The sequence below is a fragment of the Dromiciops gliroides genome, chromosome 6, assembly GCF_019393635.1.
Source record: "Dromiciops gliroides isolate mDroGli1 chromosome 6, mDroGli1.pri, whole genome shotgun sequence".
Taxonomy (NCBI): Eukaryota; Metazoa; Chordata; class Mammalia; order Microbiotheria; family Microbiotheriidae; genus Dromiciops; species Dromiciops gliroides.
In genome coordinates this window covers 118456191-118481409 of record NC_057866.1, presented here as the reverse complement: position 1 = coordinate 118481409, position 25219 = coordinate 118456191, and the positions used below count along the sequence as shown (strand labels likewise).

The following is a 25219-nucleotide window of genomic DNA, read 5'->3' as shown; positions in this document are numbered from 1 at the left end:
GCTGTGTGACCTTGGGTAAGTCACTTAACCCTCATTGCCCCATAAAAAGAAAAAAAAAAAAAGAAATCTATAAAAGGTTGTACTTGGCCTCTTTCTTCCCTTTTGGCTGTGAAGATGGTATAATGCAGACCCTCCCTGCCCCCCAACAAAAAAAAATAATACCCCAGTTTAGAAATAAGTTAAAAAACACTGAAGGAAAAACCAGTAACTTTAAGTGAGATTAATTTTATTAAAAGCCTATTTTAAAAGTTACTATCATACATTTCAAAATAAACTGCACATAATTATACTTTACATTCACTTATCAGGTTGTCTTTTTAGAACTCTTATAAAAGCATCCTTTGGAACTTCAATATTGCCAACTTTTCTCATTCTTTTCTTTCCTTCTGCTTGTCGTTTTAATAGTTTCATCTTCCGAGTGATATCTCCACCATACTGAGTAAAACCAAAACCACCAGTTAGGAGGGCAAACAGTTTATAACCTAACAAATTTTAAAACATAAACTGGGTCTCCCTTAGCCACAGTAGCCTTAATTAATTGTTCCTTATACTCTCACAGTATACAGATGATGTAGTTAGATTCACTGTTTTAGTAGCTACATCATAAGTAATTGCTCTTTAGTCCTTTCCAGTGAATGGAAATTCAAAAGCTAAGTTACATTATCTAACCAAATTGGGAATCTAACAATTTGTTATATTCCCATTATATTGTTATCCACAACCTTTCTGAGCATTATTAATTGGCCTTTTACTAAAAAATAAAGTTTTGCTATCTAAGACTTGTGCTGAAAATACCTAGGAATAACAGTGCTTGACATTCACTGTTTATCATCCAGGGAAGCAAACTTTGTGGAGATGGTACCTGGCAACTGCTGCTGCCCCTACCAATCCTGAAGATCAGGGAAAGAAAGTTTGACCACCAATGGAAATGGTTTTAATCACGATGCTGAAGATAAATTACCCAAATGCCTTTAATATTCTATCCTAAGAACCACTGGGCCTTTCCATTTGCAGCTGAAAAATCTCCTTTGTTACAATATGAGCTCCCTGACAGCAGGAACTGTCATTTTCTATTTGTATCTCCTGAACTTAACAGTGCTTTTCACAGAATGAAATTTGGCAAGCTTTTGGTGACAGGAGTGCTGTAGAATGTAATAAAACTATACTAATTCAGGCAAATTAAAGGGATTCTGTTGTTCTTATCTAGACCTGTATGTAGACCTGGTTGTTGGTGAAGAAACTTCCTCTGCAGGAGTTTCAAAAAGACAACTTAAATAATCAGCCCACTGTAATACATCCAAGTCTATGGTGGGACTCTGAACCTAGGTCTTCCCCACATGAGGTCAGCTGAATCCAGTAAGCTGTACTGCATCTGTAAACTGGACTACGTACTGGAAACACAATCTCCTTGTAGAAGTAGCTTACGTTGCTATGATTGAGACAACAAACCTCTATATGAATTAGTCAAGCACAAGATAATTTGAGATGCAGTTGGTGTAATCGAAAGATTTCATGCAGAAGATGGTGCTTGATTTGCATCTTAAAGGCAATTTTCGAGATTTGGAATACCTATCCCTGTAGCCCTCTCCTCTCTTTTGTGAGTTCTTTAGGGGAAGGGCCCAGGCCAACCATCCTTCTCTCAGCTTTGCCACTATACCTTACCTGCCTTCTCAACTTGCCTCAGTAGCTGTGCTACACACCTTCCCTATCCATGAGTTTCTTCCAGGATCCTTTTTGGGGAACGACCCAACCTTCATTTCATCTGATCCCCATCCTTCAATCTTCCTACCTACATCCCGCGCGCACTCCCCCCCGACCCGTGCCTATGTCTTGTTTCCTCTCACTAGAACCTAAGATCCTTGAAGTAGGGAACAGTCTGTTTCTTTGGTGATACATTTCCCCAGCATTTACCATAGCATCTTGCACATAATAAAATATTTATTAAGCACCTACTAATTGACACTGAAGCAAAATTTAGGAATGCATGCCAGGCATATATCAAATGGCAGTGCAAAGGCAAAAAAGACTAAAAGTGGAGTGTAGTAAGTGAGAAACAGAGGCCAGTTTGTCATTATTTATTATTGTTGGAGGATTTTGGGAAGGGGCAGTAGCCAATGAGGCTGAAAAGATGGGTTGTATAGGGCTATAAAAGCTAAATGATGGGGTTGCTCTTTTATCAAAGAGCAGGAGTTCTTAAGAGATCTGCTGGTGTTTTAACAATTTCAATATTTTGTTTTGTTTGTAATCTTATATTCTGGATGCATTTAAAAATTTGGTCTGCCCTAAAGGAAAATCCCTTTTTATTTTCAAACTCTTAATTAAAGCTATTAAGCATCTTCCAGAGATTTTTAGAAAACACAAAAAATGATACATACGCATTTTGCCAAGACATTTTTTCTGTAAGCTTTCACACTGTAAAAGGAAATATTTTACATTAACATTTAATACTTCTGGTATAATTGCTAAGTCCACTGAAGTAGATGGTATAGAAAACTTGAACCCAATCCTGAATTGACGTTTGAATGCTCTTTCCATTATTTAAATTTGCCTCTAATTCAATGTAATCATTTTGTTTATTTTAATTGGCAATAAAGTCTTAAGAATATGGAAACTAAGCAACATTTTTGTTCACCTGATCACATAATGATGTTAATGAGACCATGACTTATTGGACACAATTTCTCAATCTCAGAAAATAATTAGTCACAGATTGTAACTTCAAGTGAAAGCCAGGGATTAGGACACACTTTAACTCAAACCATCAAAACTAATGGAAAACCTTTTGGTTTGCTGAAAGGTATTCATTCAATGTTTATTGAATGAATCCCACCCCTCCTACAAGCACATTAGTAGTATTAGCCATTTTAGGCAGCCTGAGTTTTTATTTTAACAAACTACTTTGGAATAAACCATGTTTAAAAAGTACCAACACATAATGATGACATTCTATATCATAAAAAAATGTTTCCTGAAAAATTTGCATGCCACCTTGATTTTTTTTTTTTTTTTAGTGAGGCAATTGGGGTTAAGTGACTTGCCCAGGGTCACACAGCTAGTAAGTGTTAAATGTCTGAGGCCGCATTTGAACTCAGGTACTCCTGACTCCAGGGTGGGTACTCTATCCACTGCGCCACCTAGCTGCCCATCCTTGATTACTTAACAATAAAAAACCAGGCAACTAAGTAATGTAAAACTTATATTCGATATTCTCATTGTGTGTGTGTACACATACCAATAAAAACCTATTTTTGTTCAAATAAGCCCATTAGTTTCAACTCACGTTTCTCTGGCAACGATTTTACTTCCAATAGCTGCCTGAATAGCTATTTCAAATAGTTGTCTAGGAATTGTATCCTTCAGCCGTTCACATATAGTTTTTCCAATAGGATGTGCCTTTTCTCTGAAAAAGTAAGGGCATATCATAACTTTTTTAGAGTTACAGATCGCAAATAAAAGTTTTTGAAATATTTTTTTTAGGCAAAAAGAACAGTAACTGGACATCCACAAGTATTCTCAATATAAAAAGCAACTGTGATTTATTTTTTTATACCTGAATGAGTGTAAAACAAAACTAAAGGGAACCAAGATGGCAGAATAGAGGCTTAGCAATGAACAGATACTTTTCAGATAAAGAAATCAAGCCTATGTGATCAAGTCATGTGAAAAAAAATCCTCTAAATCAAAGTTTCTTAAATTGTGAGTTGCAACCCCATATGGGGCTGTGAAAAATTTGGCAACAGTAAAAGGTTATATACACATTTTATTTTGTTTTTGTTTTTGTGAGGCAATTGGGGTTAAATGACTTGCCCAGGGTCACACAGCTAGTATTAAGTGTCTGAAGCCGGATTTGAACTCAGGTAGGGCCGGTGCTCTATCCACTGTATCACCTAGCTGCCCCTTGTACAGATTTTATATGCTTATATACCTGGGGGTCACATAAAAATTTCTTGGATGAAAAATGGCTGTGAATGAAAGAAGTTCAAGTCCTACTCTAAATTACTGATTTGAAGAAATGCAAATTAAAACAACTTTGAGGTACCATCTACTATCAGATTAGCTAACATTACAGGAAAAGAAAAGGATAAATGCTAGAGGGGATGTGAACAATAGGGATGCTAATGCATCGTTGGTATTGTGAACTGGTCCAATTCTGGAAAACTATTTGGATGCCCAAAGGGCTGTAACACTGCATATTCTTTGGCCTAGCAATATCACTATTAGGTTTATGTCTGACAGATCAAAGAAAAGGGAAAAGGATCTATTTGTGCAAAATTATAGAACAATTTTTTGCTTGCCTTCTCAATGAACAGGGATGGGGTAAGAGAGGAAATTTGGAACTCAAAATTTAAGAAAATACACATTTTAATTCATTTCTAAACTGCTTTAACTACCGTTAGTTTCTCCTCCAAGTTGTTTGGGAAAAGACAGAAAACAAGGGACAGGCAATCAGGAAAGATGTCTAGCAATGTAAAAATGATTGTCCCACCTTGTACCTTGAGCATTCTATGCTCAATTCTGAAGACATTTTAGGGGAACATTAGGTGATTGATAAAGGATCTCAAGATCATGACATTGAAGCTTAGTTGAAGGGACCAGGAGATATTTAGTATACAAGGAAAAAAATAGACATGAGGAAACTAGAAGGGGAATTATACTAGTCATGCTTGGTTCTAAAAGGCAGAAATTGGAAAAATGCAAATTTAGTTTTAAATTTTAGTTTAAAATTTAGTTTGAAAATTTTGGTGCATTGAGAAGGTTTCAGGTTCCTCCTATTGATTAATCATCAGCTGTGTTGTAGAGGGAACTACTGTACAAACTGCCATTTATCATTAAACTAGATAGATGACCTTTGTGATTTTTTTCAATTACACTTCTATGATGTATCTAAACTACAGAATTGAAAAATAATTTTCCTTTGTAGTTATGATTTGAGTAAAACTAAAAACTTTAGAGAAAAAGTGATTTCTTTTAATTAGATAATTGGACCCTATGCAACTTACCTGTGTACAATTGTTACCAACTCTTCCACAGGATTGCCATTTAACAGAATATCCATTTTTACAAGGTCTGCGGTCTGATATCCAGCGTCTTCATAATCAAAACTAATGTTGAAAACAATTACATGGCTAATGAATATTTTTATTTCCCACCAAACAAGAAACAAACAGGAAAATTCAATAGTCAAATATCTGGTTTCATATTAACATATTTAATCTACAGTTACAGACTAGAGGGGTGCCTAAGAAGTACTGGGGCAATAAGTTTTTTTTTTTATGAGACTGCAGTGTTTCTACTGAACTTAAGTCAAAAGTTGTTGCAGGATAAGCTGCAACATTTCATTGTACAGAGGAGGGAACTGAAGGCAAGGTAGTAAGGGGCACAGGTAGGATTTAACTCAGGCCCTTTGACTTCCTTGCTTTGTCTGCTTGCCCTTCTTTGCTACCCCAATAGTGTCATCTCCTTCCATTCACTCTAGTTCTCTTACTGTGAAGGCCATATCAGACATTGGTCCACAGAATTGAAGAGGGAGAGGCTCCATGTTGGAAGAATTGGGGGCTAAATAACCAAATGTCTAAAAGTAGTTTGATACATAGGGCAAAACAAACATCACATGCAACATAAACTTAAAAATGGAATTTCTGACAAAAGCTGTCAGTTCTGGAAGTGTCATGTGAAGAACACAACCATTCTGGAAAAGAGTTTGGAACTATGACAACAGACTAAAATGTCTATACCTCTTCATCCAAAAATTCCATTGCTAAGCGTAGCACATTCTCTTGTTTAGTGAGAGAAAAGCTTCATATACATAAAAATATTTATAATGGCACATTTTACTGTAACCAAGCTGCAACACAATAGAGGCTAAACAAACTGTTACACAAATGCAATGAAATATTACTGTGCTGTAACAAATGTGAATACAGAGGAAGATGGTGTGAGAAAATAATAATGGGTTTTTGGAGGGAACCAGGGACCCCCTTGGAAAGCATAGTTCTTAGAAATTTTAGCTAATCCCTTTTTAGGATCAGCCCAGGAGCCCACAAGGTGGATCAGTAGAAATGCAGATTTGACTAGATGAGATCAGCCACCCCTAGACTTCTGCCTTCAGAGATGGTCTTTTTGCACACTTCCTCATTAAATCATTACATCATTAGGTCATAGGTAAAACCTATTGGTAACACAGGTTTTAAATTCTTCTGAGATGGTCTCATATTCTTTCTAAATTCTATATTTTTAAATTATATCATGCTGATTCTTCCAGGGGCTTTTCAGATGTTTTAAAGTCAGAACCTGCTAGTATATTTATAAATTTTAACTTTCCAATTTTAATTATTTTATTTCTAACTATACTACAAAAATACATTTTCTAATTAAGCCTGGAATCAAGTTAAAATTTTCTAGCTCAAGCTTTTTAAAAAATTACTTGGAAAATATTTAATAACTTTCTAAAAACAAATTGATAGGAAAAAAACTTAAATGTTCTATTTACACATTCTGTTAATACAGACTAGCCTTCAATTGTCTTTGAAGCTATTCTTTTTAGTATAAAACAGTAACAGGCATCTCTAATAAATCTCAAAATTCAACTCATTTGATGTGATGTTTTAGATCTCAAGTATTTTGTTACAAGGAATATCTCAACAAAGGAACCCATAAAGAAATGTAAATACAGAATCCAACAAAGAAAAAAAGGTGAAATAGCAGAGATTTTATAAAAATTGGAGGGAGTGGTCCATAATTATTTACAAGACAGTAATCTCAATCATTTATTAGAAATTAGTAGGGAAGGAGATATTCTGTATAACTTCATTTGTCACTAAACTAAACCCTATTTATCCATCAATTTGTGAGTGGAATTTTGCTTTTTAGATGGAAATTCTCCTAAAATGAATTATACATTCCTCTCACTTCAGAGTGTACAATGAACATACCCTTTTTCTGATATGGGATCATTATTACCATAACCTACAGAATTGATGAGCTGTATGGGACTGCCTGCTGCCTTAATAAAAGACAGCAGTCTTACTTTTGGCTTTTCTGTTTCCTCTGCTGTCAATACTAGAACTTCTTGTCATCTGTGTGCCTGTCTTTTGCTGCTTCTTTTATGCTGTTGACTAAGAAGCCAGATAAACTAAGCCATTTGGTAGAATTGTGGAGAAGGAAAGAGTACAAAGGTTCTGACTGAGGACCTAATATCTTCCTGTAATTATTGTGCATAAATGTTGGTGCACAAACTCTGACACTAATTTTTATAAATCAAAATCTAGATTCTCATCTATATTTCAGACATCTATGACTGACCAACAAGAAACACCTTGGATAAATAAGATGTTATTACACTCCTAAGAGAAAATGTCTAAATTTGTTTTTCAAAAAATACTTACTGCGGCAGCTAGGTGGTACAGTGGATAGAGCACCAGCCCTGGAGTCAGGAGTACCTGAGTTCAAATCCGGCCTCAGACACTTAACACTTACTAGCTGTGTGACCCTGGGCAAGTCACTTAAACCCCAATTGCCTCAATAAAAAAAAATTAAATTAAAAATACTTAAAAAAAATACTTACCTAGCATATCCAGAAGAAAGGGACTTCAAGGAATCATAAAAATCCACCACAATTTCATTCAAAGGGAAGAGGTATTTAAGCATAACTCGATTCTGGTCAATGAACACCATATTTTTTTGAACAGCCCTTCGATTCTAAAAAATATAAAATATAGTATGGTCACAAGCCATTAAATATTAATTACTGAAAAAATAGGTAAATCCCTTGTTTAAATTCCCTTTAAAATTCTAGTTAAAAAAAAAAACTGGTGTGCAAAGAGAAAAATTCTGTTAGCATCTTAATAACTTCAAAAATAGCCATATAGTTCTGATTAAAAGGGGCCTAGGTATGAATAAATCACCTTTTCTTCATAATTCGGTTAAGAATGATGGATTGAATAAGATGATAGAAAAGAAAAAGGACAAATGCTAAAGGGGACATGGAAAAATAGGGACACTAATGCACTGTTGGTGGACTTGTGAATTGGTCCAAAGGAGAACAAGTTAGAAATATACCCAAAGAGCTATAGAATTGTACATACCCATTTACCCGGTGATACCACTACTAGGTTTGTATCTTAAAGAGATCAAAGAAATGAAACCTGTTTGTACAAAAAGTTTTATAGCAGATCTTTTTACGGTGGCAAAGAATTGGAAAGTGAAGGGATGCCCACTGATTGGGAATGACTAAACAAGTTGTGGTGCATGACTAATGGAATACTACTGTGCTATAAGAAATGACAAGCACAATTGGTTTAAGAAAAACCTGGGAAATATTTTATAAACTGATACAAAGTAAATTGAGCAGAACCAGAATGTTGTACACAGTAACAACAATTTTGTAATGATGATCCAACTGTGAAAGACTTAACTACTGTTCAATATAATGATCCAAGCCATTTCCACCTCCAGAGAGAACTAGTAAACTCCAAGTACAGATTTTTTCACTTCATTTTTCTTGGGGTTTTTTGGTGTACTTTCTTTTGAATGTAAATGTTTTACATAACTTCACATATATAATTGATATCATATTGCTTGCCTTCTCAAGGGGTGGAGGAGGGAGTGAATTTGTAACTCAATTATTTTTAAAATGAATGTTAAAAACTTAAAAAAATGTAATTGGGAAATATTTAATGAAATAAAAATATATTGGGCAGCTAGGTGCCGCCGTGGATAAAGCACCAGCCCTGGATTCAGGAGTACCTGAGTTCAAATCCGGCCCCAGACACTTGACACATACTAGCTGTGTGACCCTGGGCCAGTCACTTAACCCCCATTGCCCAGCCAAAAAAACAAACAAAAAAATATATTTAAGAATAATGATAGTTAATTACATAGTGCTTGGAAAGTATGTAAAGTGTTTTACACTTAATGTCACTTTATCTTCCTGGATTCTTATCTTCATTTAGATTCAGAAATAGCTGACAGGGTAAGTGATTTGCCTAGTAACAGAGCTAGTAAAAGTATGAGGGCAAGATTTAAATCTTGTTGTTCCTGATTCCAAGGTCCTAAGATTACATATTTAGAGCTAGAAGGGGCCATAAGCCAATGAGTCCAATCCTCTCACTTTACATTATTAGGAAACTGAGGCAAAGAAGTTAAATTACTTGCTCATGTTTATGCAGGTTTTAAGGTTCTTGTAGGATTCAAATTTAGATTTTTCATGACCTCAAGTCCAGTGCTTTATCCACTATGTCACCTATCTCAGCACTTATCTCAGTATACCACACTAACCAAAATAAAGTTGGGATTTTTCAAGAGGAGCTTTATTAGGAAACTTTGGCAAATGAGGAGAGGGGGGTAGGGAAATATAAACAGCTTTCTGTAAATTAATTTCTAATCTTCTTTTGGCTTTGGTAAGGACTTTAATTTTGTGTGTGTGTGTGTGTGTGTGTGTGTGTGTGTGTGTGTGTATGGTTTTTGGGTTGAGGCAATTGGGGTTAAGTGACTTGCCCAGGGTCAAACAGCTAGTAAGTGCCAATTATCTGTGGCTGGATTTGAACTCAGGTACTCCTGAATCCAGGACTGGTGCTCTGATCCACTGCACCACCTAGCTGCCCCTTTAATTTTTATTTTAATCTTGCTTTAACCCTGTTTGGTCTTTACTCTTCAGTGAAACTCATCTTTACCACAATGCTAAAGTTAATGTCTCGGTTTAGTTTCACCATATTCCATGTGGCTATAAGACCTTGCACTGTAATTTCTAAAATCTATTTTCCCCATTTCTGCTTCTTATAGAAGCCAGAAGTTTACTGTCATTGTTTTCTTCTAATTCTTATATACCCATGTACCTTTCATTAAGTTTCTGGTTTAGGTGTAGGGGATAACATCAGCCTTCAGATCATCTGCAAAATGGAGATAATAGACATCACTTGTACCTACAAAATGATCATGGTCAAGTTACCTGTTCTGCTCAATACTGTAGGGTTTCAGTTTCTCACTCACTGTCATCCCTAGAAGAGTGACTTTACTAAAATCCTATCACTAAAGTAAATACAAGAAAAATATACATGCAGCCATACCAAATAATTGCAGACATTTACAAAGCATTTTAAGGTTTACAAAGAACTTTATATATATAAAATCAGTTGAACTCTACAACTCTGACTTAGATACCACATGTATTACTGATCTCATTTTATAGATGAGGGAGCTTGCACCCAAAAAAGTTAAGTGATTTGCCCAGGATCACACAGCTATTAAGTGTCAAGAGGTAGAATTCAAACCCAGGTCTTCCAAACTCCAAATCCAGTGCTTTCTCCATTATATTATACCACCTGAACAAGAATGGTAATTCTACTAGAAAAAAGTTTCTGATATTTTATGTCACATTTGATGCCAAAGTTTTCAATCATTTAATTTATGAGCAAATATTCTTTGGTACAGCAAATGAAAACATACTTGTTTTGGATGAGCATTCTTTTTAAAATATGAGCATACTTAATATTTAATATAAAACAGTATTCAGGAGTGAAGCAAGAAATTAGTCATAATAAAGAGTTAAGCATTTAATTGTATTATGTGTATACCAGGCAAAGTGTCATTATTTTTCCAGTGTATTTATCCGGTGTTATAATGGTACCCAAAACAACAGGCTCCAAATATTCTGTTACTTTTAATTTATCAGGAAACTGGGAAGGGTTGATGATTGTAATTTCCTTTTCTCTATATTCCTGAAAATGGGGAAAAAAATCGACTGTTAAAAATATTTCCAAAGTAGTCTCATAATTTGATTTATTTCTCAAAATTTCACATTCTTTATTAGAATCAGAAATTACTTGGAACAGAATGAATGCTAGACTTGAATCCTGATCTGCAATTTATTTACTACCTATGTGACCGTGAGCCTATCACTCACTTATCTTTTGCAGGCCACAGTTTTCTCACCTATCAAAGGTAGAGGTTGGTCTAGAGGATCAGTGAGGTCTCTTCCACTTATAAAGCCATGATCCTATGATTCCCGGAGTACTGGCTGTCTGCTTTGCTTTGGTTATTACTCAACACCAAATCCTAAATTTATAATTACTTAATTTGTATTGTAGGTATATATACATGTAACATACAGGCACACATATATACAAACACACACACACACACATATATATGTGTGTATGTGTGTGTATATATATATATATATATACACACACACACACACACACACACACACACACACACACACACACACAATTAGGTTTTTTGGGATGTTTTGTGTTTGTGTATGTGAGGCAATTGGGGTTAAGTGACTTGCCTAGGGTCACACAGCTAGTAAGTGTTAAGTGTCTGAGGCCAGATACAAACACAGGTGACAGTTAGTTTTAAAGTACCAGAAGCTACTCATGCCCTCTATGTATAAAGAATGAAAAGCGAAATATTTATCATGATATAAAATTTATTTGCACCTTACAATAGTCATGCAAATGATTCTCCACCTAATTTAACTTTAAAAGCAAGGCAAATGTGTTTTTTTCCCCTCTCAGTCCAGACATACATTAATTAATGTGGTCTATTTAGATTAAAATCTCTAAATTTCAGTTGCCTCTAAGATAAAATATTAACTGTTTGGTATGCAAAGCCCTTTTACAATCTGGTTTGAGTCTATTTTTTTCAGATTGATTACACTATCCTTATAATGTACTCTACCTCCCCACCAAATTGGGCTATTTGCAGCTCCCAGACATAATATTACATCTCTTATCTCTATTTCTTTGTTGTCCCTATCCCTGGAAGATTCCCCCACATTTTATCTCTTGAACCCTAGCTTTCTTCAGTGATAAGGTTGAATAATACCACGGGCAAGAATCCTCTCCTGATTTCCGTAGTTAAGTATCTCATATCCAAAAGCATCTTTTATTTTTACCTGTATTTACTTTTCCATGAATATGCAGGTACCCCTCTTTAGAATATAGTTCCTTAAAGTTTGGGGTTATAACTGGCCTGTAAGTAGACACTTAATAAATGCTTAATGATGACTGAACATTCTCCACCAATGCAAACAAACAATTTATCTGTGAGAAAGAGGCCTAGCCTCTTTAGAACTTAGTTGAGTCAACCATGGTAATATATTTAGTATATATCACTGAATCCAGGTCTTCCTTACTTGAAGGCCAATCATCTAGCCACTGCTAGCATATTTATGGACTACAAGGTAAAATTTGCTCAAAAGAACGTAAGATTGCAATTCAGAAGGAACTTACTACCTATATTGTTGATTCTAAATTATCATCCTGCCATGTTTTTCACTTTTTACAAAAGCAATAAATCTTGGCAAAAAAAATTATTCTTAAATTTGTATTTCTAATTACTGGTTCCACTTAGAACACACACCATTTTTCTAGGCAAATCTAAATTTTTCTCAGTGAAAGATTTCAATGAAGAATACTTTTATGGAACTATTTTAAAAGTCAGGAAAAGGCTTATATTAAACTGTAAGGAAGAATTCTTGGAACTTTGCTCTTCCATAATTAACAGTAATGTGATAGAGTTCTGTAAAGTAATTGTTCCTATTCTTTATTTTACTGAAAAGGACGACAAAGCTAATTTGTTCTTCATCAGTTACAATTCAAAAATGACTTTACATCTCCAACTATTACAATGAAGACTATATAATTACCTGTCATAGAAGTACTATTACTTTCAATATTATAAATTTTAAGTACCTTTATTAACTTTGCTGATGAAAGAATAGCTTTATAAGGGACAGTAGGTGTAGTCAAAATAACAGAAGTATTATATTCTTGTTCCAACCTTTGATTAAAAACCTCCATATGTAGAAGGCCAAGAAATCCCAACCTGGGAAAAAAAATCAAAAGAAAATTGTCACTCCAATTATATATGCTTTAATGCTTGTTTTGAGTGATATTATTTTAAAACATTTTTTAAAAGCAATCATATATAACTTATCCCACATATCCAATTAATTGCCATATCTTGCAATTTCTTTCTCTACAAAATCTCTTTTGTCTATTCCTTCATCTCCACTCATGGACACCACTTTAGTTTCAGATTCTTTTCACACTCCCTAGACTATTCCAATAGCCTTCTAATTAATCTCTTTACTTCCAGTCTCTTCCCTCTTTAATCCATCATCCACACAGTTATCAGGGATACTCCTAAAGCAAATATGTATCAGCTATCACTCCCCAGACTCAAAAAACTCTAATGGCTCCTTATGACCTAGCATAAAATATAAACTCATTAAAACAATTTTATAACCTGGCTCAAACCCAACTTTCCAGCTTTTTACAAATCATCCTCCTTTATGTATTCTTTGGCACAGCCAAACAGCCTTCTTGTTATTTCTCACACAGGAGAGTTCATTTCCTAACTCCATGCCTTTACAGGTCTGTCAACCATGCGTGAGAGAGAAATGCACTCTTTAAGAATCCCAATTTTTTTCAAAAGGTGAGATGAGAAGCCACATCCTATGGAAGGCTATTTTTGATACTAACCCCTCCCCCAGCTATTAGTAATTCCCCACAAAATTATTTTGTATATTATATGTGTACCTATTGTTTCCTCTTATGGAATATAAATTCCTTAAGGGCACAGTATTGGTTTTTTTGTATTCCTAGTGCTTCTTTTGCACAGCTCAAAGCCCATAGTCAATGATTAATAAATGATGAATTGATTAAAATTCTTAATAAACATAAAAAGTAAAAATTCTGAATCTCACCTCCAACCAGCACCCAAGGCAAGGCTACTATCCCGATGTACTGTCACACTGGAATCATTTAATGTCAGTTTTTCTATAGCACTCTTCAAATTATTATATTCAGACTGATCTACGGGGTACATTCCTGTGTAAATATTTGAAAATACATTTCATTTACCATATCAGTTCATACTAATAGGCTTTTACTACCTCTTAGCCTAAGACATAAATGCTGCATACATTAATTCTATGAATTTATGATTACAACCTTTTCCCCAGTATTTCATGGGACACAAATATTCTTCAATCATTACCTGAAAGTTTGTAAATAAAGGTATGCTAGAATGTCTTCCTAACTCTACTCACTAGCATCCTGCTGATTAACTAATTAGCCTCTTTCCAGCTTGTCACTTTTAGAAAAGGGGACAGTACAGAGTAAATGTCAACTTGCCCAGCTTTGAAATAATAAGTTCTTCACAAGTGACTTCCATTAAATCTTTTATTTAAAGAGAATTACCAAAACAAAGCACGTATGTTCAAGTCTTAAGTAAAAATGTTTTTTTTTCCCTGAAAATACAGATGTGCACAAACACACAAATTCTACATCATGCCTGTGCTTCTTTATTAGCAAAACAAAACAAAAAAAGCAGTAAGCACATATATTTTTTTAATTTTAATTTTTTTTTTTTTTTTGCGGGGCAATGAGGGTTAAGTGACTTGCCCAGGCTCACACAGCTAGTAAGTGTCAAGTATCTGAGGCCAGATTTGAACTCAAGTTCTCCTGAATCCAGGGCCAGTGCTTTATTTATTGCACCACCTAGGTGCCCCCTCCCCCCCAACGCATATTATTCTGATAGCAAGATACTCTGCTTGTTTCTATTATAAGCATTATTTAAATAAAATTATTTGGAGGCATTTTGACTCCAAGTAGCCTTGAAGTCAGGAACACTTGGTTTTTTTTTTTTTTTTTTAACTTTGTTTTTTTTTTTTTAGTGAGGCAATTGGGGTTAAGTGACTTGCCCAGGGTCACACAACTAGTAAGTGTTAAGTGTCTGAGGCCGGATTTGAACTCAGGTACTCCTGACTCCAGGGCCGGTGCTCTATCCGCTGCGCCACCTAGCTGCCCCAGGAACACTTGGTTTTAAGACCAAAGATCTCCGATACCTATCTTTTGGGTGACCTGGTAAATCATTTAACTGATCAGTGCCCCAAGAGCACGATATTCTGATGATGCAGAGTAGTTAAAGTCTTATACTGGTAGAAGGCCTTCCATACTAAGAGTTACCTATACCAATGAAATCACAGTTCTAGACCAAATCAAACTTTTATTACCTAGGGAAGAGTGAGATTAAAATACTATTATAAGGGATTTATCTCCTTAGAACAAGAGCTGAATTAAAATAAGTACCAGCTTTAGCACTTGAGAATATTATTTATTGGGATAATTTAGGTAACACTGATGATGAAAGTTTAAAAACAACTGGATTTAATCCCTTTAAAAACTACTTAAATCTTAAACTATTTCATTAGATAGAATAAAAATCTGTTCAAATAATGGTATTAACTTAAAATGAATAGTTCATATAACTGGATACTATACTTATAGAATTGGTTATAATTATTCTTGCTGCATAATATATAGGGAATAACAAGATTCTGCTCTACTTTTTTGAACTTGTGAACTCCTCACCTGCAAAAACCATTGGTTTCGCTGACTTAAACCCAGGCAAGGGTTCCACAGGTTGTTTATGTAAATATAATGTATCTCCTATTTGAGCTTCAGTGACATCTTTCATCCCAGCAATCAGATAGCCCACCTGTCCTGCATATCTGAATAAAATTAGTATTATGTGGAAAAAATATTGACTGTATATGTTTCAAGTATACCCCAACTCTTACAGCACAATTCTTTACATTTATAACCATTAGCTTATATATCACAGAAAAAAAAATCTTATTTCAAACCCAAACCTTTGTTTTTTAAAAATGATCAATGGCTCAATTCTCAAAGTCCAAAGTAGTTCTGTATGCAAGGTTTATATGAAGGAGGTCTCCAACCAGGCTCTCTTACATCCTATTTTCCTCCACTAATAGAACATTAACATTTAAAAAAAATCCCCTAAGACCAACTTTCTTATCTTTGAATAAGTTATATTGAGAATAATTGCAAAGATGACTTGTGACACTGACCTCTCCCCCTCACCCCAGAATATAAAAATGGAACTCCCATCAAGGCAGAGAAAAAACTCATTATGACTTATTAAATAAATCCTAAGGCACTGACTGAGGCAAGCAGGACTAAGTAATTTTTACAAGTTCAAGTTCTAAGTTCATGATTTGAACCCAGGTGTCCCTGACTCTAAGCCCAAGCATTTGAGCACTTTATCCATCATACTATACTGCTTCTCTGCATTAGGAACTTTTTTCTGCAGGGCAATGAGGGTTAAGCGACTTCACACAGCTAGTAAGTGTCAAGTGTCTGAGGCTGGATTTGAACTCAGAAATGCCAATGACTTGATCAAAAAAGGAAAGGAAAATGGCAAATTCCTAGATAGGTCCTCGGCTTATACTTAAGAAAGAACACTGTAAGGATCCTCAATCATGGAAAATGTGTGTACTTACAATTTTGGAATAAGGAATGGCATTTCTATATATATAGTTAAAATAATATTTTGGGGAAATTATTTGCTATAGAATCAGAATAGCCAAGAAAAGGAATTGAAAGAGATCACCCTTCCACCCCCATCTCAACATTTTTTCATAAAATAAGGAGTTTTTAAAAGATTAAATAATTTTTAAAATACAAAATCCTACTAGAGCCTCAGTCTCTTAATTGCAACTCCATGGTACTCCATTAAGCTGTCTTTAAAATAAGAATTTTTCCAAATATTCCAGCTTAATTAAAAAAATATATTTTAAATGCTCTACCACAAAAATAAATTAATCAACACAGGGCTAAACAATACAAGGTTTTATACTGAAAATCCAGTTATTTTTATATATAAATTATCAAATCTATTTGTAGCACTGGTTACTTACAGTTTCTGAGTTAGCTGTTCATCTGGGCTCAGAATTCCAACTTCATTAACTTCATAAGTCTTCTGTGTATGAGCAGATACAATCTTATCTCCTTTTGAAACAACCCCACCAAACAGAGCTACATTAGCTATCACTCCTCTATATTGGTCAAAGGTGGAATCAAATACTAAAGCCTTCAGTGCATTTTTTCGACTGGCTTTTGGTCTGTGAAACATAAAAAATAAAAACAAAACTCCACTTTGTATATACATACATGTACATGTATAAAAAGATAAAAGGATTGGAAGTAAGATTTCACCAGTATAAGGAACTCTCTCTACCAAGACAGGTTAGTAATTAATCTGTAGCATACTATTAGAGAGGATAAAACAAATACTCACGGAGCTATTCTTTCAATGACAGCTTGAAGAACTCTTTCTACATTTGTTCCCAGTTTAGCAGAAATCTAAAGAAAAGAATATTAAATATAAGACAAAATATCTATGACAGTATGGCTGTTATTGATTGAGTTTTTAATACCTGATAGAGTATACAGCTTATTTGCAAAATCTTATGAAGGAAGATTACAATTAGTATCAGCTCTTTATAGAGAGAAACAGTGGAGAAAAATAAGCTAAATACAATTTGTTCTGAAATGCAATGGATCTAGTTCATCCTAAGCAACATTCAATAATAAAACTTGTATGACAAAAGAAAAGTACAAAGTAATAAAGATTTGTACAATGCAAAATTTTCCCATCAATGGCAGCAACTACCATATTTGGATTCTAACATCAAAGACCCTATTGTGCTATATATGGAGGTAGAAATGGTATTAAAGAAATACTGGAAGAAAAGCTGGATCAGACCAAGTATGCATATGCATGGCAGAAGCCTATGCTAGTGAATGAAAGTGTAAGGGCTTCAAGTCAATCAGTTCTAAAGATCCCTCAAAGAGGGAAAGATGGGGGAAAAACATCATACATTGTGGAGAGGATAACAATCACCAACCCAAATCTTTGTAAGAATAATTTATCCACATATTTAGGCCAGTTTTGAAGCAAAATATAAGTAGACAACTTTCACAAATGATACTATACAAAAGACCTCAATTGTCTAGGCACTTGCGATCTAAAATTACTTCAGAGTTCAACTTAACTATCTACAGGAAAAAAAAAGTGGATGAAGAATACAAATGGTCTATGCTGTGAAAAGCAATTAGATAGGAAGTTTATAGAGCTGGTTCACCTGTACATATAATTTTTTTTAAACAAGTAAGACATTGAAGTAGACCTAGAATTGAACAGGAGTAAGATTGTGGGGGGCAGCTAGGTGGCGCAGTGGATAGAGCACCGGCCCTGGAGTCAGGAGTACCTGAGTTCAAATCCGGCCTCAGACACTTAACACTTACTAGCTGTGTGACCTTGGGCAAGTCACTTAACCCCAATTGCCTCACCAAAAAAAAAAAAGATTGTGCCAAATTACATTTAGGAAATTGGCTAGCACTTTAAATGACCACAAGTTTCTCTCAGAAAGAAAAGCCCGTATTTTAATACCAGTATTTTTCTTGTGATGCTATTATTCTAAAGATCATGAATTCCAGAAGCTCTGACCAATCAAAATTGCAGGTTACTCAAAATGCAAAGGACAAAGTACCATATTACAACTAATGAATTATGCAAATAAAAAGGTGTAAAAGACATAAGAAATGTATAACTGGAAAAGGAAGAATGCCAGTCAACTAACAAGAACAAATGTTAAAAGAGGTATAGATCAAAGGCTGCATTAATACCCAAATGATATAGATTAAGCCCTGAAGCCAGGATTCCCTGAAGAAAATTTACAGGACATAGATAAAAGTTGCATAGTATCAGGTGTGGACTGCTGATGTACACTAATAAAAGCATGAGTCTGCACATCAAAATCACAGATTCTTTTATTAAGTATTCAATTCAATCTTTAAAAGGTTTTTAGATACAAGCCAAATAATCCGGACCAAATCACTAGAAAACATAGCATGGATATGAACACAAAATGTACTTTCCAACATAACTTTGGTTTGAATAAATCTTGACTACAACTCATCATTTTTATTTTTTCCTACATATACATATACATATACATATAGTCACACTTTTTTTCTTTTCAAAGAGTTATAAAATTGTGGATTCCCTATATTTGGACAAATACCTACTTTAACAACTATTCATATTTAATACTTTAAGGCTAACAAATCATTTTCTCCACAACAAATCTATAGGAAAAGTATTATTCTCATTTTTACAGAAGCAGAAATGCTAATAGAGGTTATACAATTGCTACCAGGTCAAACAACATTAACTATTAGTCAAGATTTGAATCCAAATTTTCTGACCAGGTCAAAGTATTCTTTTTACTGTACCAAATCATCAGATAATGGCTTAATAATTTGGTCAAGATAATATGGTAAATCAACAATGGATCAAATCTTGTCTTCAAAAATGTGAATATGCCACTGAATCTATGAAAATACAGCTTATTTTTTTCCTGAAGTCAATGATAATTAAGTTAAAATCAGGCTCAACAGTAGATGTTTTACCTTAATACATTCATCACCAGGAATGTCGAACATCTTTTCAATTTGTTTTTCAACCCTCTCAGGGTCAGCATTCTTTAGATCTATCTGTAAAACATTATTTAATATGCTAAAATGAATGCTTATAGATGTACATTCAACATACATACTTAACAACAATGTGGACTGCATCCTTCTATGCCTAATTATATGCTTTCTTCTTAGGTTGCTATTGCTAAAAAGATTATTTAGTGGACATGGACAGCCTTCAGATAATAAAATGTCTAAATTACAAAATTCCAAATTAATGGAATACAAATGAGGTACTATGTTTTTTAAATTATATTTATTTTTTAATTATCAGACAGAATCTAATTGTCTCACTTCCATCCCCAAGTACTAAATTTTAACAAGCTACAATTTCTTCAAGCCTTGTTCAAAATCTACCTTCTCCGGGAAACCTTCCTTAATTCACAAATGGAACTTTCCTGATATTTCCTGTTATAAACTCTTTTCCCATTTTTCTCTATATTTACTAAATCTTAGCTTTAGTCTGTGTGTACTGTGTAGTCTTTTTTTACATATATTATCCCTCCTCCTGGTATATACATTTTTTTTAAGGGTAGCAAAAATTTCAATAAACATCTGAAGGCAGCTAGGTGGCGCAGTAGATAAAGCACCAGCCCTAGATTCAGGAGGACCTGAGTTCAAATTCAGCCTCAGACACTTGACACTTACTAGCTGTGTATCCATTGGCAAGTCACTTAACCCTCATTGCCCAGCCTGCCTCGCCCCCCCAGATCATAAATAAATAAATAAACAAACATCTGAACATCTATTATATTCCATCACTAAAATGCAAATAGTGTTTCCGGATTATATGAACTATACCTATTCTCCATTCTCCTTTTTAAACTAATCACCCATTCTCTCTCTCTCTCTCTCACATGAGAACAATTTTACATTTTAGATTTATAATGTAAGGAGATTGTAGATTAAAACAAAGCGCTTAAAAGTCTACATTATTTAGTACTTTATTTTCTAATATATGTGTATGGATAACATCTCTTCTAATGCCTAGTTCAAGGAATTCTGTGTGGTTTTTGGTTTTTTTGGTGAGGCAATTGGGGTTAAGTGACTTGCACAAGGTCACACAGCCAGTGTCAAGTGTTTGAGGCCGGATTTGAACTCAGGTCCTCCTGACTCCAGGGCCAGTGCTCTTATCCACTGTGCCACCTAGCTGCCCCTAGTTCGAGGTATTCTACATATATGAGGGGTTGAATGAAAGCATTTTGGTCTTGCCTCTCCTATCAGACAATAAGCTTAATAGCAAGGACACTTCTTTTGTACAATATAATGCCTAGTACAGTACGTCCACCTGGAAGCCAATGCATAAAAACTTGTTAACTGACCATAGGCAATCCACTTTCATTTAAACTATACTCTTTGGGGAGAGGGAGGAAAAGAAACACTTAGAAGGTGTGATACTGGATAATTCATTACTAAAGCTGTCAAACAGTTATTTTTAAAACAAATAAAATTATAGAGTACTCCTTGAAATTACCTTGTTTATAATAGGAATTACTGAGAGTTGGGCTTCAAAGGCAAGAAAGAAATTGGCTACAGTTTGAGCTTGAATACCCTGAAAACATTAAAACAGACAAATTTACAAATAAAGCTTACTATTCACAATAAAACTCAAATCAACATCATTTATGCTCCTTTATAAAAACCTAACGTTTTTGTACAATATTAACACGATCCCCACTTATAAGCATTTTTGTTTTTAGGGGGCTCAAACCAAGACAGAGATGACAGCAAGGAAGAAATGTTTAACAGGTGGTGCTAATCACCACCCCAGGAGATGAGTGGCAGTTAACCAGTTAGACATAAAGATAATGGCTCAAGTAGAAACATGGGAATCTGAACAATCATATTTCAATATAGCAAAAACCTTCCTAATTTTGAGAACTGTCCTTTAAGCTCTCTGGGACTGAGATTCCTACTCTACCAATTAAGAGTTGTACCAGATGACATCTTAAATGTCTTCTTCCACTTCTAAAATTTTACAATTCTAAAAAGCCCAGATGATACTGGTATCTGCTGGAAAATCAAGTATTTAAAAAACAATAACATCACAGACAATTTACTAGATCTGATATTCCTTACCCGCAGAGACCGTGTCTTTGTATCTTCCTCTTTGCTTAGCACAGTGTCTTACAAAAAGATAAATCTTTCCTGATTTTAAGCCCTATGCCACCTAACTGTCCTTAAAAAAAAATCATTTTGGTGTTGTTGAGTTGTCTGACTCCATGTGTCCCCATGGCAAAGATACTGAAGTAATTTGTCATTTGCTTCTCCAGTGTGCCTCCATTTATATATAAGCTAAGGCAAATAGGGGTTAAAGGACTTGCCCAGGGCCACACAGCTAGTGTTTGAGGTTGAATTTGAACTCAGATCTTCCTGTCTCCAGCCCTGATTCTCTAGCCACTGTACCATCTAGTTGCCCATGCTATTTAGTTGACTAGAACTTAAAAAAAAAAGTTATACAGCACTTTAAATTTTGCCAAGTGTTCTACATATACTATTTGAGCCTCACAAACACCAAAAACTCCCCATATTATTATCTACCTTTTTATCAAAGGGGAAACGAAGCTCAGAAAGGTGATTACTTGTCCATGCTCACACAATATCAGAAAAAAGATTTATAACCAAACTGCCTAACTCCAAGTCTAACAATCTCTTCACTATGCCCCCATGCAGTACTTCTCAATCACCCTTCTGGGAAATTAGTTATTTCTTCAAAACATAATATTTTCCCAAATAATGATTTACCACATTTTTTTTCTACTCTGTGATTCTTAATTACCTTGTCCATCATTAAAGTTCTCAAAGTTTGTTTCCAAACTATGCCAGAAATAAATGTCAAATTAGAAACTCTTATGATCTTATAGTCACATCTGAGGTTGAACCAGATTATCACTGAAAATAAGCATGTTACACTGTTAAAAATTCCCTTCCTTCACATTACTTTTTTTTTTTTGATAACTTCTTTTTTTTTTTTTTTTTTAGTGAGGCAATTGGGCTTAAGTGACTTGCCCAGGGTCACACAGCTAGTAACTGTTAAGTGTCTGAGGTCACATTTGAACTCAGGTACTCCTGAATCCAGGGCTGGTGCTCTATCCACTGCGCCACCTAGCTGCCCCTTCACATTACTTTTTAAAACTTATTGAAATAGCAGCTACAAACATCAAAATATGAAGTCTAGGGGCAGTTAGGTGGTGCAGTGGATAAAGTACCGGCCCTAGATTCAGGAGGACCTGAGTTCAAATCTGGCCTCAGACACTTGACATTTACTAGCTGTGTGACCCTGGGCAAGTCACTTAACCCTCATGGTCCTGAAAAAAAAACTAAAAAGTATAAAGTCTAATGTAAACAGAACTAATCTCTTCAGTCACAAAAAAAGAAATGCCTGTTTATAAAGATATTCCAAGTGAAATTTATAATAGAAAAATCATTATTTATTATTAAAAAGTTAAACTAAAGTTTATACCTCATTTGCATCCACTACAAGTAAGACACCTTGACAAGCAGAGAGTGATCTTGACACTTCATAATTAAAATCAACATGACCCTAAGATAAAAAAAAAAGAAACTGAACATAAGATACAACATTACATTCTTACTATGATTTGATCTTAATTATTTCAATTAAACCTGGATTTATTTATTTGTTAATTATTCATGAAATAGTGACATTAAACAGAACAGTAGTAAAACAAAAAGCAGGATTTACAGACAGTAAGTTTAAGGTTAAGTTAGACAATATTACTAACAAACAACCCAGGAATAGTGTTAACGTACTGGTGTATCAATGAGATTTAAAAGGTATAGTTTTCCTTCATAATTATAAAAAAGAGATGCAGTCTGTGCTTTAACAGTGATTCCTCTTTCCCGTTCCACTTGTAGTTTATCAAGTACTTGTTTATTGTGATCAGTTTTGGCAATTGTACCTAGGAACATAATTTTGTGAAAATTTTTATTAGAAGATAACACTTGAGTTTTACAAATTATCTTTGAAGATGCAAAGACATATTCAAATATTTTAAGTTCAATTTCTCCATGATAATAAAATATACAAAGTGAATCTTTTATAAAGATAGTTAATAAACATAGCAAACTCAGCCTTTAAACATTTTGAAAATATACACAGTAATGACTGTGGCTAAGGAATAAAAGCAAAATAATAGCAAGTATGAAAAATCAGTCTATGAATTACCTGATGCCAAATTATTTAACTGTCCCGTGTCCATTCAACAGTAAAAGGAGATTACATACCTGTTAGTTCCAGAAGTCTGTCAGCTAGAGTGCTTTTCCCATGATCCACGTGAGCAATGATGCTAAAATTTCTGATATTTTCAACAGGAAATTTAGACATATCCAGTCTTTCCTATAAAGGCAGAGAAATAGGAAATTCATTAATATTTCATTTAAATGATTTTATTTACTGTATTTCCAGATTAAACCAATCCAAACTACTCTTACTTTCATAGAATCCTTTTTTTCTTTCCCATTAACAAAAAGATAAAGCTACTAGGATTTCTAACAGAATTTATCAATTGTCACAATTAAGGGTAAACATGGAGGTAAAAGTTTCCTTTTCCCGGATTTCCCTCTGCTTACTAGGAGAAATGGAAGTTCTGGGGAAGACACATTTTCATGACTTTTACCTTTAACTTGCCACTTATTTTAATATGTTTGCTGTCATTTAATCTAAGCTTTGACAAATACAAGTTATATCAAAGATAATAAACTTTTTATCTTCATCCAAGTCGATCTTCTTAATATTGAGATGCAAAAATACAAAAGATGCATTACCATTGCACTTTTAATTTTAAATAATTGCTCTCATACGATTAATATGTAGCCCTTTTTTTTGGCCACAAAACCTTGATTTACTTTCCATGAGGATTTTATTCTGAGTCCAAGTTATAGCTAAACCACAGCAATCCTTAAGAAAATCCTTTTTCACGTTACACTCATATCACTACGCGGTGTAGGGAATGTGAATTGAGTGCTGAGTTCAAATCTTGCCTCTGGACAAATTCACTGCACTGCTATGGACTTAAATTTCCTCCTCTACAAAATGTTGGGATTGGGCAAACTGATTCCTAAAAAGTCCCTTTCGGCTCTGAATTTCACGGTCAGTACAACGTTTTGCTAGGAAAGGCTGACTCCCATAGAGCTGCTGAACCCGCTCGGCCCCACGCTCGTCCAACCCAGCCCAGCTGCCCTCGCGTCTGCGCAGCAGTCACCGTCCGGTCCGCGGTGCTATAGGGCCTGGAGTGGGTCACCCAGAAGGCGGGGTCTTTTTCCGGACGCGGAGAGACGGGGGAGCCTCTGCCAGCCAGCGACAGCCGGCCTCGCGAGCCCCCCAGGGCGGCCTGCGCCAGCCAGGCCCAGCGACACCTCGGTCCGGGTCCTACGAGAGCCAACATCGCTCCGGCCGCCTTCGTGCTCCGCTCTCAGGAGGAACAGGGTCCTGGAGCCGCGTCCATCCGCTCCGGCGGTCGCTGTCGGGCTCTCCAACCGGAAGAGCGCCTCGCCCGGACCGTTGACTCTCCTGGCCTGGGCAGCACTTCAGCAGGTCCCGGATTCACGAAGTACAATCTCCCCAATCCTGAACCCGTGCCCGCGGCCTTTTTGAGAGGACGTGACCCCACGCTACATCATCACGCCGCCCTCTGCGAGGGCCCTGACGTCATCGCGCCACACGCCGTCCTCTGAGAGGGTCCTGACGTCACCGAGTCCTCACGCCGCCTCCGTCTTCTGTCCAGAAGAAGCCTATTGGCCCGTGACTTGCGAATCTTACCGTTCCCTTTACTCGCCCGGGGGAGCGGCGAAAGCGGACTGAAGGTTGTCTTCTCACCGCTTGGAACTTGCCTGAAGATCAC

The 25219-nt window shown here is 35.3% G+C and overlaps 1 protein-coding gene across 3 annotated transcripts; it reads right to left on the bottom strand.

Annotated features, from left to right (window-relative positions):
- Positions 1-90: 90 nt before the first annotated feature.
- On the bottom strand, positions 91-25019 carry GUF1 (GTP binding elongation factor GUF1). Of its 3 annotated transcripts, XM_043971073.1 has the most exons (17): positions 24581-25019; positions 23604-23715; positions 23130-23278; positions 22819-22899; positions 20830-20907; positions 19290-19373; positions 17113-17177; positions 16733-16936; positions 15384-15523; positions 13715-13838; positions 12699-12831; positions 10572-10715; positions 7565-7698; positions 5001-5102; positions 3281-3400; positions 2376-2412; positions 91-435 (listed from the first exon to the last, which is right to left on the bottom strand). In XM_043971073.1, exons 1-17 carry the CDS (start codon positions 24761-24763, stop codon positions 298-300), a joined length of 2028 nt encoding a protein of 675 aa, XP_043827008.1. In that variant the 5' UTR covers positions 24764-25019; the 3' UTR covers positions 91-297. The 3 variants fall into 3 exon arrangements, with proteins under 3 accessions (XP_043827008.1, XP_043827010.1, XP_043827009.1); XM_043971074.1 differs by lacking the exon at positions 2376-2412 and having other exon boundaries at positions 380-435; XM_043971075.1 differs by lacking the exons at positions 23130-23278; positions 24581-25019 and having other exon boundaries at positions 105-435; positions 23604-23716.
- Positions 25020-25219: the final 200 nt, after the last annotated feature.

Excerpts from the sequence above, each read along its gene's own strand:
- GUF1 (XM_043971073.1), bottom strand. The coding sequence starts at position 24,763 with ATGTTGGCTCTCGTAGGACCCGGACCGAGGTGTCGCTGGGCCTGGCTG. Across the intron at positions 20,908-22,818 it reads TTGTAGTGGATGCAAATGAG|GGTATTCAAGCTCAAACTGT; the intron begins GTATAAACTTTA and ends TAATGTTTTCAG. Across the intron at positions 19,374-20,829 it reads TAATTCCTATTATAAACAAG|ATAGATCTAAAGAATGCTGA; the intron begins GTAATTTCAAGG and ends AATGTTTTACAG.